Source organism: Oncorhynchus masou, unplaced genomic scaffold (assembly GCF_036934945.1).
Source record: "Oncorhynchus masou masou isolate Uvic2021 unplaced genomic scaffold, UVic_Omas_1.1 unplaced_scaffold_1375, whole genome shotgun sequence".
In the NCBI taxonomy this organism is placed as follows: domain Eukaryota; kingdom Metazoa; phylum Chordata; class Actinopteri; order Salmoniformes; family Salmonidae; genus Oncorhynchus; species Oncorhynchus masou.
Genome location: NW_027003658.1, coordinates 62,794 through 81,088, shown reverse-complemented (window position 1 = coordinate 81,088; position 18,295 = coordinate 62,794). Strand labels below are relative to the sequence as shown.

At 38.6% G+C, this 18,295-nt stretch overlaps 1 protein-coding gene across 1 annotated transcript in view; it reads right to left on the bottom strand.

The window, feature by feature from the left end:
* The window catches only part of LOC135530544 (NLR family CARD domain-containing protein 3-like), a 46,574-nt gene extending 28,665 nt beyond the window's left edge, over positions 1-17,909 (bottom strand). Inside the window, 9 exon segments of the mRNA XM_064958845.1 lie at positions 5,358-5,531; positions 5,818-6,079; positions 6,082-7,584; positions 7,964-8,192; positions 8,322-8,406; positions 8,662-8,778; positions 10,245-10,361; positions 12,931-13,074; positions 17,293-17,909. Of these exon segments, the coding sequence (XP_064814917.1) occupies positions 5,358-5,531; positions 5,818-6,079; positions 6,082-7,584; positions 7,964-8,192; positions 8,322-8,406; positions 8,662-8,778; positions 10,245-10,361; positions 12,931-13,058 (2,615 nt within the window). The 5' untranslated portion in view covers positions 13,059-13,074; positions 17,293-17,909.
* Positions 17,910-18,295: the final 386 nt, after the last annotated feature.

Sequence of the window (18,295 nt, the reverse complement as noted above, 5' to 3'; positions counted from 1 at the left end):
AAAAATCTTCTATTCTTACTGACAATACAAGTGAAGTGACTCCAAAATGACAGGACATTATTCACCATTCAGTTTCTATTAGGAAAACATCCAAAACACAACCAAGACAAACTGCAAATTAATTCATCAAGTTAGTAGAATCACAAGCCTGATGTAATCACTGCAGGCATGGAATATGTGACCAAATACTAAACTTTTGACAAAATTAATTTAAATTATTAAGACTTCTTTAAATGGATACATAACTCCTTTCTTAACGAGCATTACTTAACCTCAAATAAAAGGTGACATTCTGTACTGTCACCTAATATGAAACATTATATCTCAAATCCAAAATGCTGGAGAAAAGCGCCAAATTTAAAACTGTAAGCTTCACTGTCCAAACACATATGGTGTGGACTATGTGTGTCTGGTAAACACATGTGGATCTGGTGAACAGTTATCACTTGTTGACCAACTACAGGAACACTGACCTCAGAGTCTCCAGTTTACAGTGGGGATTCCCCAGTCCAGCAGAGAGCAGCTTCACTCCTGAATCCTTCAGGTCATTGTTACTCAGATCCAGCTCTCTCATGTGTGAGGGGTTTGACTTCAGAGCTGAGACCAGAGAAGCACAGCCTTCCTCTGTGACTAGACAGCCTGACAGCCTGACAAAGAGTCAAATCATATTAAAACCACACTGATATTCTTTGGTGGTGAAAATAGTGACAGTATATTTGGGATAACTACATACATAAAGTGCTTTCATATCTGATAATACTGACCTCAGAGTCTCCAGTTTACAGTGGGGATTCCCCAGTCCAGCAGAGAGCAGCTCCACTCCTGAATCCTTCAGGTCATTGTTACTCAGATCCAGCTCTCTCAGGTGTGAGGGGTTTGACCTCAGAGCTGAGACCAGAGAAGCACAGCCTTCCTCTGTGACTAGACAGCCTGACAGCCTGCAAAGCGTCAAATCGTATTAAAATCACACTGATATTCTTTGGTGGTGAAAATCGTGGCAGTATATTTTTTCAGCATATTCAGATATATCAGTGTCCTGAAACCTGCCATATCTATTCATAAATTAATGTATCATTATATCTACCATATCATTTGTGATAGAAACATTCTTAGGTGGTGAAAATCGTGGCAGTATATGTTTTTTAAATATTCAAATATAAAAAATATTCAGATATATCTGTGTCCTGAAACCTGCCATATCTATTTATAAATGAATGTTTAATTATTAGAAATAACAAATGAAAGTATAGCCTGCAGATAGAAAAATGTATAGTACAAATATTTGAGTGGACTGACCAGACCAGTTTAAAAATCAGTATCAGTCAGAAGACAGACAGTGAGGAATCAGATTTAGATTGTATTGAGTATACAGTCCACACCATATCTATTTAGACAGTGAGGTATCAGATTTAGATTGTATTGAGTATACAGTCCACACCATATCTATTTAGACAGTGAGGTATCAGATTTAGATTGTATTGAGTATACAGTCCTCACCATATCTATTTAGACAGTGAGGAATCAGATTTAGATTGTATTGAGTATACAGTCCTCACCATATCTATTTTGACAGTGAGGTATCAGATTTAGATTGTATTGAGTATACAGTCCTCACCATATCTATTTTGACAGTGAGGTATCAGATTTAGATTGTATTGAGTATACAGTCCACACCATATCTATTTAGACAGTGAGGTATCAGATTTAGATTGTATTGAGTATACAGTCCACACCATATCTATTTAGACAGTGAGGTATCAGATTTAGATTGTATTGAGTATACAGTCCACACCATATCTATTTAGACAGTGAGGTATCAGATTTAGATTGTATTGAGTATACAGTCCACACCATATCTATTTAGACAGTGAGGAATCAGATTTAGATTGTATTGAGTATTCAGTCCACACCATATCTATTTAGACAGTGAGGTATCAGATTTAGATTGTATTGAGTATACAGTCCACACCATATCTATTTAGACAGTGAGGTATCAGATTTAGATTGTATTGAGTATACAGTCCACAACATATCTATTTAGACAGTGAGGTATCAGATTTAGATTGTATTGAGTATACAGTCCACAACATATCTATTTAGACAGTGAGGTATCAGATTTAGATTGTATTGAGTGAACAGTCCACACCATATCTATTTAGACAGTGAGGTATCAGATTTAGATTGTATTGAGTATACAGTCCACACCATATCTATTTAGACAGTGAGGTATCAGATTTAGATTGTATTGAGTATACAGTCCACACCATATCTATTTAGACAGTGAGGAATCAGATTTAGATTGTATTGAGTAAACAGTCCACACCATATCTATTTAGACAGTGAGGTATCAGATTTAGATTGTATTGAGTATACAGTCCACACCATATCTATTTAGACAGTGAGGTATCAGATTTAGATTGTATTGAGTATACAGTCCACACCATATCTATTTAGACAGTGAGGTATCAGATTTAGATTGTATTGAGTATACAGTCCACACCATATCTATTTAGACAGTGAGGTATCAGATTTAGATTGTATTGAGTATACAGTCCACACCATATCTATTTAGACAGTGAGGTATCAGATTTAGATTGTATTGAGTATACAGTCCACACCATATCTATTTAGACAGTGAAGCTAACATTTTAAATGTGTCTCTATACTCCAACATTTTGGATTTGAGATAAAATGTTTCATATGAGGTGACAGTATATAATGTCACCTTTTATTTGAGGATATTTTAATACATATCTGTTTCACGATTAAAAATGTAAAAACTATGTTTCCAGTCTCCACATTAGTAGAAGACATAAGTAATCTACCAATTTACTTATAGTGTATTAAAGAAGTCAACGTTTAGTATTTGGTCATGAACTCGTTGGTTGCATTTGCAGTTTGTTTGGATTTTGGTTGTGTTTTGAGCAATAATAAAATGGTGCATGATGAGTGGAGAAATGTTCTGTCTAAGAGAGTAGATAACATGTTTCTAAACAATAATAAATTAATCCTGATGATGCCATGAATAAAACAAATAAGAAATATCATGACTGAATCATGAATAATAATGAATGAGAAAGTTACATAGGCTACAACAAAACATGCTAACATCTCACCATTACCAATAACAAGAGGATACAACAAAACATGCTAACCTCTCACCATGACCAATAACAGAGGATACAACAAAACATGCTAACCTCTCACCATTACCAATAACAGAGGCTCCAACAAAACATACTAACCTCTCACCACTACCAATAACAGAGGCTACAACAAAACATGCTAACCTCTCACCATGACCAATAACAGAGGCTCCAACAAAACACGTTAACCTCTCACATTACCAATAACAGAGACTACAAAAAAACATGCTAACATCTCACCATTACCAATAACAGAGACTACAACAAAACATGCTAACCTCTCACCATTACCAATAACAGAGGCTACAACAACACATGCTAACCTCTCACCATTACCAATAACAGAGGCTACAACAACACATGCTAACCTCTAACCATTACCAATAACAGAGGCTACAACAAAACATGCTAACCTCTCACCATTACCAATAACATAGTCTACAACAACACATGCTAACCTCTCACCATTACCAATAACATAGTCTACAACAAAACATGCTAACCTCTCACCATTACCAATAACAGATACAACAAATAATGCTAACCTCTCACCATGACCAATAACAGAGACTACAACAAAACATACTAACCTCTCACCATGACCAATAACAGAGGCTACAACAAAACATGCTAACCTCTCACCATTACCAATAACAGAGGCTACAACAAAACATACTTACCTCTCACCATTACCAATAACAGAGGCTACAACATAACATGCTAACCTCTCACCATTACCAATAACAGAGGCTACAACAAATCATGCTAACCTCTCAACATTACCAATAACAGAGACTTCAACAAAACATGCTAACCTCTCACCATTACCATTACAATAACAGAGGCTACAACAAAACATGCTAACCTCTCACCATTACCAATAACAGAGACTACAACAAAACATGCTAACCTCTCACCATTACCAATAACAGAGACGACAACAAAACATGCTAACCTCTCACCATTACAAATAACAGAGGCTACAACAAAACATGCTAACCTCTCACCATTACCAATAACAGAGACTACAACAAAACATGCTAACCTCTCACCATTACCAATAACAGAGGATACAACAAAACATGCTAACCTCTCACCATTACCAATAACAGAGACTACAACAAAACATACTAACCTCTCACCATTACCAATAACAGAGGCTACAACAAAACATGCTAACCTCTCACCATTACCAATAACAGAGACTACAACAAAACATACTAACCTCTCACCATTACCAATAACAGAGGCTACAACAAAACATGTTAACCTCTCACCATTACCAATAACAGAGGCTACAACAAAACATGCTAACCTCTCACCATTACCAATAACACAGGGGGTCTGATCTTTGTTCCTCTGTAACTTTCTCATTCATCATTATTCTCGATTCATTCCTGATTATTCATCATCATAGTAGCATCCACATGAATGTAGAAGTGTTCAGAAAAATCTTCTATTCTTACTGACAATACAAGTGAAGTGACTCCAAAATGACAGGACATTATTCACCATTCAGTTTCTATTAGGAAAACATCCAAAACACAACCAAGACAAACTGCAAATTAATTCATCAAGTTAGTAGAATCACAAGCCTGATGTAATCACTGCAGGCATGGAATATGTGACCAAATACTAAACTTTTGACAAAATTAATTTAAATTATTAAGACTTCTTTAAATGGATACATAACTCCTTTCTTAACGAGCATTACTTAACCTCAAATAAAAGGTGACATTCTGTACTGTCACCTAATATGAAACATTATATCTCAAATCCAAAATGCTGGAGAAAAGCGCCAAATTTAAAACTGTAAGCTTCACTGTCCAAACACATATGGTGTGGACTATGTGTGTCTGGTAAACACATGTGGATCTGGTGAACAGTTATCACTTGTTGACCAACTACAGGAACACTGACCTCAGAGTCTCCAGTTTACAGTGGGGATTCCCCAGTCCAGCAGAGAGCAGCTCCACTCCTGAATCCTTCAGGTCGTTGTTACTCAGATCCAGCTCTCTCAGGTGTGAGGGGTTTGACTTCAGAGCTGAGACCAGAGAAGCACAGCCTTCCTCTGTGACTAGACAGCCTGACAGCCTGACAAAGAGTCAAATCATATTAAAACCACACTGATATTCTTTGGTGGTGAAAATAGTGACAGTATATTTGGGATAACTACATACATAAAGTGCTTTCATATCTGATAATACTGACCTCAGAGTCTCCAGTTTACAGTGGGGATTCCCCAGTCCAGCAGAGAGCAGCTCCACTCCTGAATCCTTCAGGTCATTGTTACTCAGATCCAGCTCTCTCAGGTGTGAGGGGTTTGACCTCAGAGCTGAGACCAGAGAAGCACAGCCTTCCTCTGTGACTCCACAGCCTGACAGCCTGACAAAGAGATCATCATGACTTCACAAACACACTGTTCATTTAACACCAGTAGTGTAGAAGGACAGTGGCAGATGCATTTGGTTAATTATCCAAAACAACATATAGATTCATTTTCCATCTCCTAGAATTGTGTGGTCATTTTGTTATAATAATGTGAAAATCAATGCATTTATTCAATATGTTTTTCAATATAAAATTATAATCAAATTATAATACATATTTTTCTCTAAACTGAATATTTCTTCCTGATGATGAGTTCTTAAATGTCATTTTATTTACTCACAGAGCAGCTCTGGAGGCTTTGACCACTGGCAGCAGCCTCAGAAGACCTTCCTCTGATCTGGAGTATTTCTTCAGGTCAAACACATCCAGCTCCTTTTCTGAAGTCAGCAACACAAAGACCAGAGCTGACCACTGTCCAGGTGACAGGTCGTCTTCTGAGAGACTTCCTGATCTCAGGTAGCTTTGGATCTCCTCCACTAGAGAATGGTCATTCAGTTCATTCAGACAGTGGAACAGATTGATGCTCCTCTCTGGAGAGAGATCCTCCCGATCTTCTCCTTGATGTACTTCACTGTTTCTTCATGGCTCTGTGAGCTGCTTCTTGTCTTTGTCAGTAGACCTCGTAAGTGCTTCTGATTGGACTCCAGTGAGAGGCCCAGAAGGAAGCGAAGGAAAAGGTCCAGGTTTCCTGTCTCACTTTGTAAGGCTTTATCCACAGCACTCTTGTAGAAAGTAACTACAGACTTGTCTTTTGTTTGCAGTTTGTCCATTAGATTCTCATTGTTGTTGATGAATGAGAGGAACACATATACAGCAGCCAGAAACTCCTGAATGCTCAGATGAAAAAAGCAGTACACCTTGTACTGGTACAGCCCACGTTCCTCTTTAAAGAGCTGTGTGCACAATCCTGAGTACACTGAGGCTTCATTGACATCAATGCCAGCCTCTTTCAGGTCTTCTTCATAGAAAATCAGATTGCCCTTCACAAGCTGTTGAAAAGCCAGTTTTCCCAGTGACAGAATGCTCTCTTTATTCCAGTGTGGATCTGTCTCTTCTTTCCCAAGATACTTTTCATTCTTCTGTTTGGTATGAAACACCACAAGGTGTGTGTACATCTCAGTCAGAGTCTTGGGCATCTCTTCTCTCTTCTCTGTACTTAACATGTGTTCAAGGACTGTTGCAGAAATCCAACAGAAGACTGGAATGTGGCACATGATGTGGAGGCTCCTTGATGTCTTTATGTGTGAGATGATTCTGCTGGCCAGGTCCTCATCACTGAATCTCTTCATGAAGTACTCCTCCTTCTGTGGGTCATTGAACCCTCGTACCTCTGTCACCTGGTCAACACACACTGAAGGGATCTTATTGGCTGCTGCAGGTCGGGTAGTTATCCAGAGGAGAGCAGAGGGAAGCAGATTTCCCTTGATGAGATTTGTCAGCAGAACATCCACTGAGGTTGACTCTGTGACGTCCCAACAGATCTTGTTCTTCTGGAAGTCTAGGGGCAGTCGGCACTCATCCAGACCATCAAAGATGAACAGAACTTTGTAGTTGTCGTAGTTGGAGATTCTTGATTGTTTGGTTTCCATTGAGAAGTGATTGAGAAGTTCAATGAAAGTGCATTTGTCCTCTTTCATCAAATTCAGCTCCCTGAAAGGTAATGAAAATACAAATTGGACATCCTGATTTGCTTTTCCTTCAGCCCAGTCCAGAATGAACTTCTGCACAGAGACTGTTTTTCCAATGCCAGCGACTCCCTTTGTCAGCACAGTTCTGATAGGTTTGTCTTGTCCAGTTAAGGGTTTGAAGATGTCGTTACATTTGATTGCAGTCTCTGGTCTTGCTTGTTTCCTGGTTGTTGTCTCAATCTGTCTCAGCTCATGTTCATTATTGACCTCTCCTGTTCCACCCTCTGTGATGTAGAGCTCTGTGTAGATCTTATTGAGAAGTGTTGGGTTTCCTTGTTTAGCGATCCCCTCAAATACACATTGAAACTTCTTCTTTAGATTAGATTTGAGTTCACGTTGGCAAATCACAGCAAGCTCATCTGAATGAAGAAATAACACAGAGGATATTAATATTAATCTGTTTTAATGCCTACAGTATTGTAGGACTGTTATAAAGTTGTACATTATAATAATTTATTCTCTTAACTGACTGTATAAATGTGTGAATGTTTTCATAATGCATTACAGACTGGTGTGACTGATTATATTATTATTGGTATTATTGATGGTATTATTAATGTTCTCTCTTTCTCTAAATTAATCAGCACAACACATCCCTGCTGCTACTTGATGAGGTCACTAGGTGTTGTTTTAAGGCTGCTACAATATCATTGAGTTACACAGCTACTTTAGCTGGACTTTAGCAACAGCTTTAAAATGTTATAAAACAGCATTCAACATGAGGCAGACAGATCTTACATTTCTCCAGTGTGTCAGCAAGCTCCTTCTGGTTCATTTTCCTCAGGATGTGCAGTGTGATCTTCAGAGCCCCCTCTCTGGCACTGCTCTCCTGCTGCTCATCTTCAGCATCCACCACTTCCTTATCCTGCTTCTGACTCTCAAAGCCTTCTGGGAGTTCTGGACTAAGAATCCTCTTGAATATCTTCAGCTCGTTCTTCACAAATGTCATAATTTTCTCTTCAAGCATCTGAAATAAATAAAGTAAATAAGTTAAGCAAGAGACTAAATGCTTTCTCATTAACACATGAATGAAAGATTGACAGATCAACTTTACTTGAGGTAAACAAAAACAAATGTACATAACAGGACCACATACACTGAATATGGAGGCCAGGTCTGTTTGATGACTCTGGGAAGACTGACCACGGAGAATCTCTGACTCTGATCTCTCCTGTTGGTTTCTGTGGACAAAACATGAGATTACATCTCCTCATCCAGGGAGTATGCACACACACACACACACACACACACACAAACACACACACAGGGAGGGAATGTTGTGTTTGTTTAATATTGTTTTAGGACTATGGAAATGGACAATATGATTAGCCTATGGATTATGAAGACAACAACAATAAATGGGAGAATGGGAGAGGAGAAATGACTAGAGACAGTGTTGTTTAACTCACTGACCAGGACCCATGAGTTCTTCTTACCTTTGTTCAGTAGAAAAGTATCCCTTTCTAAAGTTTAGAGGTAGATTCATAGACTGGTCACTCTTCATGGACACACAGCTGGGAAGAGAGGAGGCTGGTCTCTCCTGCTTGATTGGTCTTCAACACAACAGAGACAAACATTACATCTCTCATCTACTCTGAGCTCAGATGGGGAAACATAAGAAGAGTTTCAAGCCTAAACGATATATATCACTTATCAGAAATGTTAGTAAATTAGCTTTTATTGTTTAAAGCATTTCTGAAAGAGATTGGTGTGTTTTTTCACTATCTAATCATGGTATGGGATTGATATGTACAGATATGTATTTGTTTAAAATCACTTGATGTCTTCATTTCAGAGAGACAAATAATCATGTTTTTTTTCCTCAAAATGCTATATATTTTCCTCACTCAAATGTTACCGACCGGAATAATGAGGCTATAAGGACTACCAGTACTGAGTCAATGTGCAGGGTACCAGGTAGTTGAGGTAATAATGAGACTATAAGGAGAACCAGTACTGAGTCAATGTGCAGGGTACCAGGTAGTTGAGGTAATAATGAGACTATAAGGAGTACCAGTACTGAGTCAATGTGCAGGGTACCAGGTAGTTGAGGTAATAATGAGACTATAAGGAGAACCAGTACTGAGTCAATGTGCAGGGTACCAGGTAGTTGAGGTAATAATGAGACTATAAGGAGTACCAGTACTGAGTCAATGTGCAGGGTACCAGGTAGTTGAGGTAATAATGAGACTATAAGGAGAACCAGTACTGAGTCAATGTGCAGGGTACCAGGTAGTTGAGGTAATAATGAGACTATAAGGAGAACCAGTACTGAGTCAATGTGCAGGGTACCAGGTAGTTGAGGTAATAATGAGACTATAAGGAGTACCAGTACTGAGTCAATGTGCAGGGTACCAGGTAGTTGAGGTAATAATGAGACTATAAGGAGTACCAGTACTGAGTCAATGTGCAGGGTACCAGGTAGTTGAGGTAATAATGAGAGTATAAGGAGTACCAGTACTGAGTCAATGTGCAGGGTACCAGGTAGTTGAGGTAATAATGAGGCTATAAGGAGTACCAGTACTGAGTCAATGTGCAGGGTACCAGGTAGTTGAGGTAATAATGAGAGTATAAGGAGAACCAGTACTGAGTCAATGTGCAGGGTACCAGGTAGTTGAGGTAATAATGAGACTATAAGGAGTACCAGTACTGAGTCAATGTGCAGGGTACCAGGTAGTTGAGGTAATTGAGGCCATATCCACATGTAGGTAGGGGTATAAGTGACTAGGCAATCAGAATAGAGATTACATCTCCTTATCCAGGGAGTTCAGACACACACAGACACACACAAACAACACACACACACACACACACACACACACACACACACACACACACACACACACACAGGGAGGAAACATTGTGTCTGTTTAATATTGTTTTAGGACTATGAAAATGGACAAAATGATTAGCCTATGGATTATGAAAACAACAAAAATAAATTGGAGAATGGGAGAGGAGAAATGACTAGAGACAGTGTTGTTTAACTCACTGACCAGGACCCATGAGTTCTTCTTACCTTTGTTCAGTAGAAAAGTCTCCCTCTCTAAAGTTTATAGGAGGATCCATAGACCAGTCACTCTTCATGGACACACAGCTGGGAACAGGGGAGGCTGGTCTCTCCTGCTGGATTGGTCTTCAACACAACAGAGACAAACATTACATCTCTCATCTACTCTGAGCTCAGATGGGGAAACATAAGAAGAGTTTCACAAATAGAACTGACTTCCAGACGTTAGTTAATGGCGCGCGAGCAGTGTGTCATTTTTAATAACGACATTAATTTAGCGTCGCGAGCGTTGTCGTCAGTCTGTCAGCCCCGCTAAAAGGCTGGTGTCGTTACTCTGCCTTCTCCGGGGGATGTTGAGGTAAATTTACTAACCGGGAGGGTTGAATGATGTAATTAATTGGAGGGCTGGAAGACGCATTCTCGAGGTTGTTTACTCACAATATCAGATATTAAGATGTTTTTTATAATGAATGTATACTGAGGTTGAGGTTCTGACTAGTGATTATTTACCCGCTGTTCAATACCTGCTATTGAGGCGCCCTGAAAATAATATTCAAAAGTTCGGTCCTTGGACACAGACGGGTTAAACACTAAAGTTACCGTCCATCTAGTGAAGAGAGGAGAACCGGACAGAGGTAGCCAGCATCCGTCAACGAGAGAGGGAGAAGCCTCACCGGGATTTAACAGGTGGAAGAAACAACCGGGGGGCTCCATCGGTCCACAAGAAATGCAGACAGCCGGTGACGATGTAGTGGTAGCTATGGTAACTAGGATGCTGCTGGTAGAGTAGCTAGCTAGATTACCGAGCTGTACCGACTAGCTAGGATAACTAGGATGCTGCTGGTAGAGTAGCTAGCTAGTTTACCGAGCTGTACCGACTAGCTAGGATAACTAGGATGCTGCTGGTAGAGTAGCTAGCTAGCTTACCGAGCTGTACCGACTAGCTTGGATAGTTAGGATGCTGCTGGTAGAGTCTGTCCCTAGCGTCTCGATGATGAATCCTGTCCCTCGTCTCGATGATGAACCACAAAATGAAACAAGGATAGAGAGTGAAAAGGATCTGGCTACACTCACACTGTCCCTGACCGTAAAGAAAAAGCAAATTGAACAGTAAACTTCGGTGTCTCAACACTGTAACAAACTCCGTCGTTATTCCCCAAGATCACCTCAGTCCACTCTGCGCGTAACCGGCTTGGCGCCACACCGAACGGCGGCGCGGACCGTCTGTACGGGGACGCGGACAGTTCTGTACGGGGACGCGGACAGTTCTGTACGGGGACGCGGACAGTTCCAGAACGCGGACATGAGCAGTGGAACACAATCAACTAAACCCAGTCTTTACAGTGGGTTACATTAGTAATATTCATTTTGTATTATTATGTAAAACAAACATTCTATGTTTTTTTATAATAATATGTTGAGATCTGGGTCCACATCCACAAAGTGTCTCAGAGTAGAAAATTGGTCGTATAAGTGCTGAGAATAAAGACATTTTACACTTATGGGTATAAATTACCTAGTTACCTCCCCATTACCTAAATTACCTACCCACCTAGTCGGCAGATATTTAGGACACCTCGTGAGCTGTCCTAAGTTGTTAAGAGTTAACAGCAGGTGTCTTGATAATACTGTAGAATAATGCAGTGAGTCAGTGGTTCCTGAGCCACATGTAATTGCATTGCAGTAGTTAAAAATAATGTTTTATATTTCTATGTGATCAACCCATAAATAATATAGACCTACATGCAACAGCAAGTTTTGTGCTTTTGGCAATGAGTTATGTATAATAATTATGTATAACTGCATAGCATTTTGTCTTCAGTTTGGCAGATTAACTCATGCTTATTTTTGAAGATTAACTCAGGTTGGAGTTGGAGCTGTGACCGAAAGGTGGCTGGTTCGAATCCCGGGCCGGGCGCTGGAAAAAACAGGTGGAATTGATTTGACAACTGGAGGGCTGCTGGGTTCACATCCTCAAATCATGAACCTTTTGTTGATCAGAACTCTAGAGGTTCTTCTTCACTGAACCCCAAAATATATATAACTTTTATTGATTTCATATTTTAAGGAAGTGATAGAAGCCTTTTTGGCTCTATAATGAACCTTGTTTTCTAAACACATTTTTCTTTTGATGATTTAATTATCTACATCATGTTATTTGAGATTGTATAATAATAAACACGTTTACATCATGTTATTTCAAGTTCTCCCTTTGGAGCACAACATCACATTGTTAAATAATAGTCCTAAATTGGGCATGGCTATAAATTGGGCATTTGAAGGCATCTAGGGTGTAATATGAGTTTGATGATAATGAACATTGTTGCAACGTTGTAGGCAACATTATTGGCAAGGGACTTGATACCTACTATGCCAAAGACATTGAAACGAGTACAGTCAGGGTGCCGTGGAACCCCTGCAGTACCTCCACAGGCCCCGGATTGAGAACCCCTGCAGTACCTCCACAGACCCCAGATTGAGTACCCCTGATTAAGCAGATGCTCTTATCCAGAGTGATTTACAGTAAGTGCATTCATCTTAAGATATCAAGGTGAGACAACCACATATCACAGTCAAATATACAGGATACCAACATTCCATTCCTGATTAACAATGGATATATAGTGTTTCATCTTAAGATAGCTCTTTATTTTTTTAATGAACTCGATAAATTCTTTATAAATGGTCATCTTACCTCTTTGCTTTGGTGTCATCTCCCCCAGAGAGATGCATTTTAGAGGCAGGGCCCCCCTCCTCTCTCTCCCCAGAGAGACTCATTTTAGAGGCAGGGCCCCCCTCCTCTCTCTCCCCAGAGAGACTCATTTTAGAGCACTGACCCCTAAACAGAGATCCAACATGTTGGTTGTGGTTAATATGGTGACAACTAATTACTGAATGTCAATTGTTCACATTTATCCATTATCTCTTTTGAGAAATAAAACATTTACTAACAGACATAGAAACAATCAGGTGATTTAATGCAATCAAATGAATATGTAGTTGTGACATTTCATCTCCATGGTAACTGTCTGTAATAATAATAAGTCACTGTTTGTTAAGGTAGTTATAGACAGTACAGCAATAATAATAATAATAATAATAAGTCACTGTTTGTTAAGGTAGTTATAGACAGTACAGCAACAACAATAATAATAATAAGTCACTGTTTATTAAGGTAGTTATAGACAGTACAGCAATAATAATAATAAGTCACTGTTTGTTTAGGTAGTTATAGACAGTACAGCAACAACAATAATAATAATAATAAGTCACTGTTTGTTAAGGTAGTTATAGACAGTACAGAAACAATAATAATAATAAGTCACTGTTTGTTAAGGTAGTTATAGACAGTACAGCAACAACAATAATAATAATAAGTCACTGTTTATTAAGGTAGTTATAGACAGTACAGAAACAATAATAATAATAATAATAATAATAAGTCACTGTTTGTTAAGGTAGTTATAGACAGTACAGCAACAATAATAATAATAAGTCACTGTTTGTTAAGGTAGTTCTAGACAGTACAACAACAATAATAATAATAATAAGTCACTGTTAAGGTAGTTATAGACAGTACAGCAACAACAATAATAATAACAACAACAATAATAATAATAATAATAAGTCACTGTTTGTTAAGGTAGTTATAGACAGTACAGAGACACAAGGCCATGTCCCACACTTATTTGTATTAATTAAAAGTATGCTATTTATTGTCTTTCAATCTGTTCTTTTCTAAATGTATCTGAGAATGTAGACAGAAGGGATAAAACGGACATGATTGATCTGAGGAGGAAATCATTGATCCATTCAGAAAGTTTATTTGCATCAAGTAATAGATGTTATATTATGTAAAGTAGACTAGGTTATAATGTATAGTAGTGGGTTGTTAGAGATATGTAGATGTTATATTATGTAAAGTTGACTAGGTTATAATGTATAGTAGTGGGTTGTTAGTGATGTGTAGATGTTATATTATGTAAAGTAGACTAGGTTATAATGTATAGTAGTGGGTTGTTCGTGATATGTTATATTATGTAAAGTAGACCATGTTATAATGTATGGTAGTGGGCTGTTAGTGATATGTAGATGTTATATTATGTAAAGTTGACTAGGTTATAATGTATAGTAGTGGGTTGTTAGTGATGTGTAGATGTTATATTATGTAAAGTAGACTAGGTTATAATGTATAGTAGTGGGTTGTTAGTGATATGTAGATGTTATATTATGTAAAGTAGACTAGGTTATAATGTATAGAGGTGGGTTGTTCGTGATATGTTATATTATGTAAAGTAGACCATGTTATAATGTATGGTAGTGGGCTGTTAGTGATATGTAGATGTTATATTATGTAAAGTTGACTAGGTTATAATGTATAGTAGTGGGTTGTTAGTGATGTGTAGATGTTATATTATGTAAAGTAGACTAGGTTATAATGTATAGTAGTGGGTTGTTAGTGATATGTAGATGTTATATTATGTAAAGTAGACTAGGTTATAATGTATAGTAGTGGGTTGTTAGTGATATGTAGATGTTATATTATGTAAAGTAGACTAGGTTATAATGTATAGTAGTGGGTTGTTAGTGATATGTTATATTATGTAAAGTAGACTAGGTTATAATGTATAATAGTGGGTTGTTAGTGATATGTTATATTATGTAAAGTAGACTAGGTTATAATGTATAGTAGTGGGTTGTTAGTGATATGTAGATGTTATATTATGTAAAGTAGACTAGGTTATAATGTATAATAGCAGTTTGTTAGTGATATGTAGATGTTATATTATGTAAAGTAGACTAGGTTATAATGTATAGTAGTGGGTTGTTAGTGATATGCAGATCAAGGTCTATACCTCGGCTTTAGCCTACATGTCATAGATGACCAGCCTAAACCTGTTCAGATCAGTTCACATAATGTTATAGTCCTTCCAGTAGCAGGACAGAGAATGTACTGTATATAACCTACATATCATAGATGACCAGTCTAAACCTGTTCAGATCAGTTCACATAATGTTATAGTCCTACCAGTAGCAGGACAGAGGATGTAGTGTATATAACCTACATATCATAGATGACCAGTCTAAACCTGTTCAGATCAGTTCACATAATGTTATAGTCCTACCAGTAGCAGGACAGAGAATGTACTGTATATAACCTACATATCATAGATGGCCAGTCTAAACCTGTTCAGATCAGTTCACATAATGTTATAGTCCTACCAGTAGCAGGACAGAGAATGTACTGTATATAACCTACATATCATAGATGACCAGTCTAAACCTGTTCAGATCAGTTCACATAATGTTATAGTCCTACCAGTAACTGGACAGAGCATCTACACTACATAGTCAAAAGTATGTGGACAACCCTTCAAATTAGTGGATTCGGCTATTTCAGCCGCACCCGTTGCTGACAGGTGTATAAAATCAAGCACACTGCAATGCAATCTCCATAGACAAACAATGGTGGCAACAGTTTGGGGAATGGCATTTTCTGTTTCAGCTTGACAATGTCCCTGTGCACAAAGTGAGGTCAATACAGAAATGGCTTCTCGAGATCGGTGTGGAAGAACTTGACTGGCCTGCACAGTGCCCTGACCTCAACCCCATCAAACACCTTTGGGATGAATTGGAACGCCGACTGCGAGCCAGGCCTAATCGCCCAGCATCAGTGCCCGACCTCCCTAATGCTCTTGTGGCTGAATGGAAGCAAGTCCCCGCAGCAATGTTCCAACAACTCGTGGAAAGTCTTCCCAGAAGAGAGGAGGCTGTTCTTGCAGCAGAGGGTAGACCAACTCCATATTAATGCCTATGATTTTGGAATGAGTCGTTCGACCAGCAGGTGTCTACATACTTTTGGTCATGTTGTATATATAGCCTAATCTAAATCAAGTCATATGTTATTGGTCACAATCTGGAGGACTCACTCAACAGAGAACATCCCTGGTCATCCCTACTGCCTCTGATCTGGAGGACTCACTAAACAGAGAACATCCCTGGTCATCCCTACTGCCTCTGATCTGGAGGACTCACTAAACACAATTGCCTTGTTTTTAAATGGTGTCTGCGTGTTGGAGTGTGACCCTGGCTATTTGTAAATTAAAATAACAAAAACATTGTGCTGTCTGGTTTGCTTAATATAAGGAATTTAAAATGATTAAATACTTTACTTTTGATACTTAATTATATTTCAAACCAAATACCTTGACTTTTACTGAAGTAGAATTTTACTGTGTGACTTTCACTTTTACTTGAGTCATTTTCTATGAAGGAATCTTTACTTTTACTCCAGTTTGAGAATTCAGTACTTTTTCCACCACTGTTCTAACGTTCTCAAGACATGTGCTCCACAGTTTCAACAGACATTTTGTAACTGCTTAGGCTACAAAGTTACTTTACATTTCATATCAGGAAATAAAGTAACGGTCACTGGGTGAATTCGTTCTGCATTGCCCGGCTCCCCGGGGGAGCGGAGTTTGAGCATTTTAAACCATTCCATTGGTCCATAAAATAAATGTCCACTCAGCTGTAGCACCGGGCCATGCAAAACAAACCTCCCACTGTCACAGAAACACAGAGTTCTAATCCCAGACACGTTTCTTCAAGACATCTCTCTTACATTATTATAGATAAACATATAATTTACTCGAAACCAAGTTTAGCTGTGTTGTTTTCCTCCAAAATGTTACTGTAGGACTTTAATAATTGTAAGCAGTCCTACAAAACAAAAAGGTTTTAATTTGAGAATGTTCAAATATTAAACTGTCTTAAAATATGTGATGATTAGTTGAATCAGGTGTGTAAGTGCTGGGCAACAACAAAAGGATTGAGAAACTCTAAGATAAACATAAAACGATATCATTGAAAAGCTCCTCCACCATCTTTACCAGGCGTTTTACTGATAACATGTCGGCCTACTGATTAGTTTACCCTTTGAAAACAGCTGTCTGTCAGCAACTCAGCTCAAGTAGCAGTTCTACTAACTAGTAATATCTCATTACAGGTATTATCTTATTCTGTCCATTAGAATAGATTATTGTTCAGAAATACTTACTTTATTTTTCAGTTCTCTCCATATAGTGTTTTCTGCTCTGTCGTCTCAAAATGGATCCTGAACAAAAGAACAACTTTACTTTCTGTTTCAGCTCAGCCGCCTCCCCACCCTGATAATAAAGTGTTATATTGGTATCTTCCACTAGATGGCAGTAAACACCTTGTATCTAGACTTTACAACTATGTGTTCTGTTTCATACAAGCAGTGTCCCAGAGTTGAAGTGCTGATCTAGGATCAGGTCCTCTCCATGTAATCTGATTCATTATGATCTAGGATTAGGTCCCCCTCTCCATGTTATCTGATTAATTATGATCTAGAATCAGGCCTCCCTCTCCATGTAATCTGATTCATTATGATCTAGAATCAGGTCTCCCTCTCCATGTAATCTGATTCATTATGATCTAGGATCAGGTCCTCTCCATGTAATCTGATTCATTATGATCTAGGATCAGTCCCCCTCTCCATGTAATCTGATTAATTATGATCTAGGATCAGGTCCCCCCTCTCCATGTAATCTGATTCATTATGATCTAGAATCAGGTCTCCCTCTCCATGTAATCTGATTCATTATGATCTAGGATCAGGTCCCTCTCCATGTAATCTGATTCATTATGATCTAGGATCAGGTCCCCCTCTCCATGTAATCTGATTCATTATGATCTAGAATCAGGCCTCCCTCTCCATGTAATCTGATTCATTATGATCTAGGATCAGGTCCCCCACTACTGGATCAGAGCGTCTGCTAAATGACTCACTACTGGATCAGAGCGTCTGCTAAATGACTCACTACTGCATCAGAGCGTCTGCTAAATGACTCACTACTGGATCAGAGCGTCTGCTAAATGACTCACTACTGCATCAGAGCGCCTGCTAAATGACTCACTACTGGATCAGAGCGTCTGCTAAATGACTCACTACTGCATCAGAGCGTCTGCTAAATGACTCACTACTGCATCAGAGCGTCTGCTAAATGACTCACTACTGGATCAGGGCGTCTGCTAAA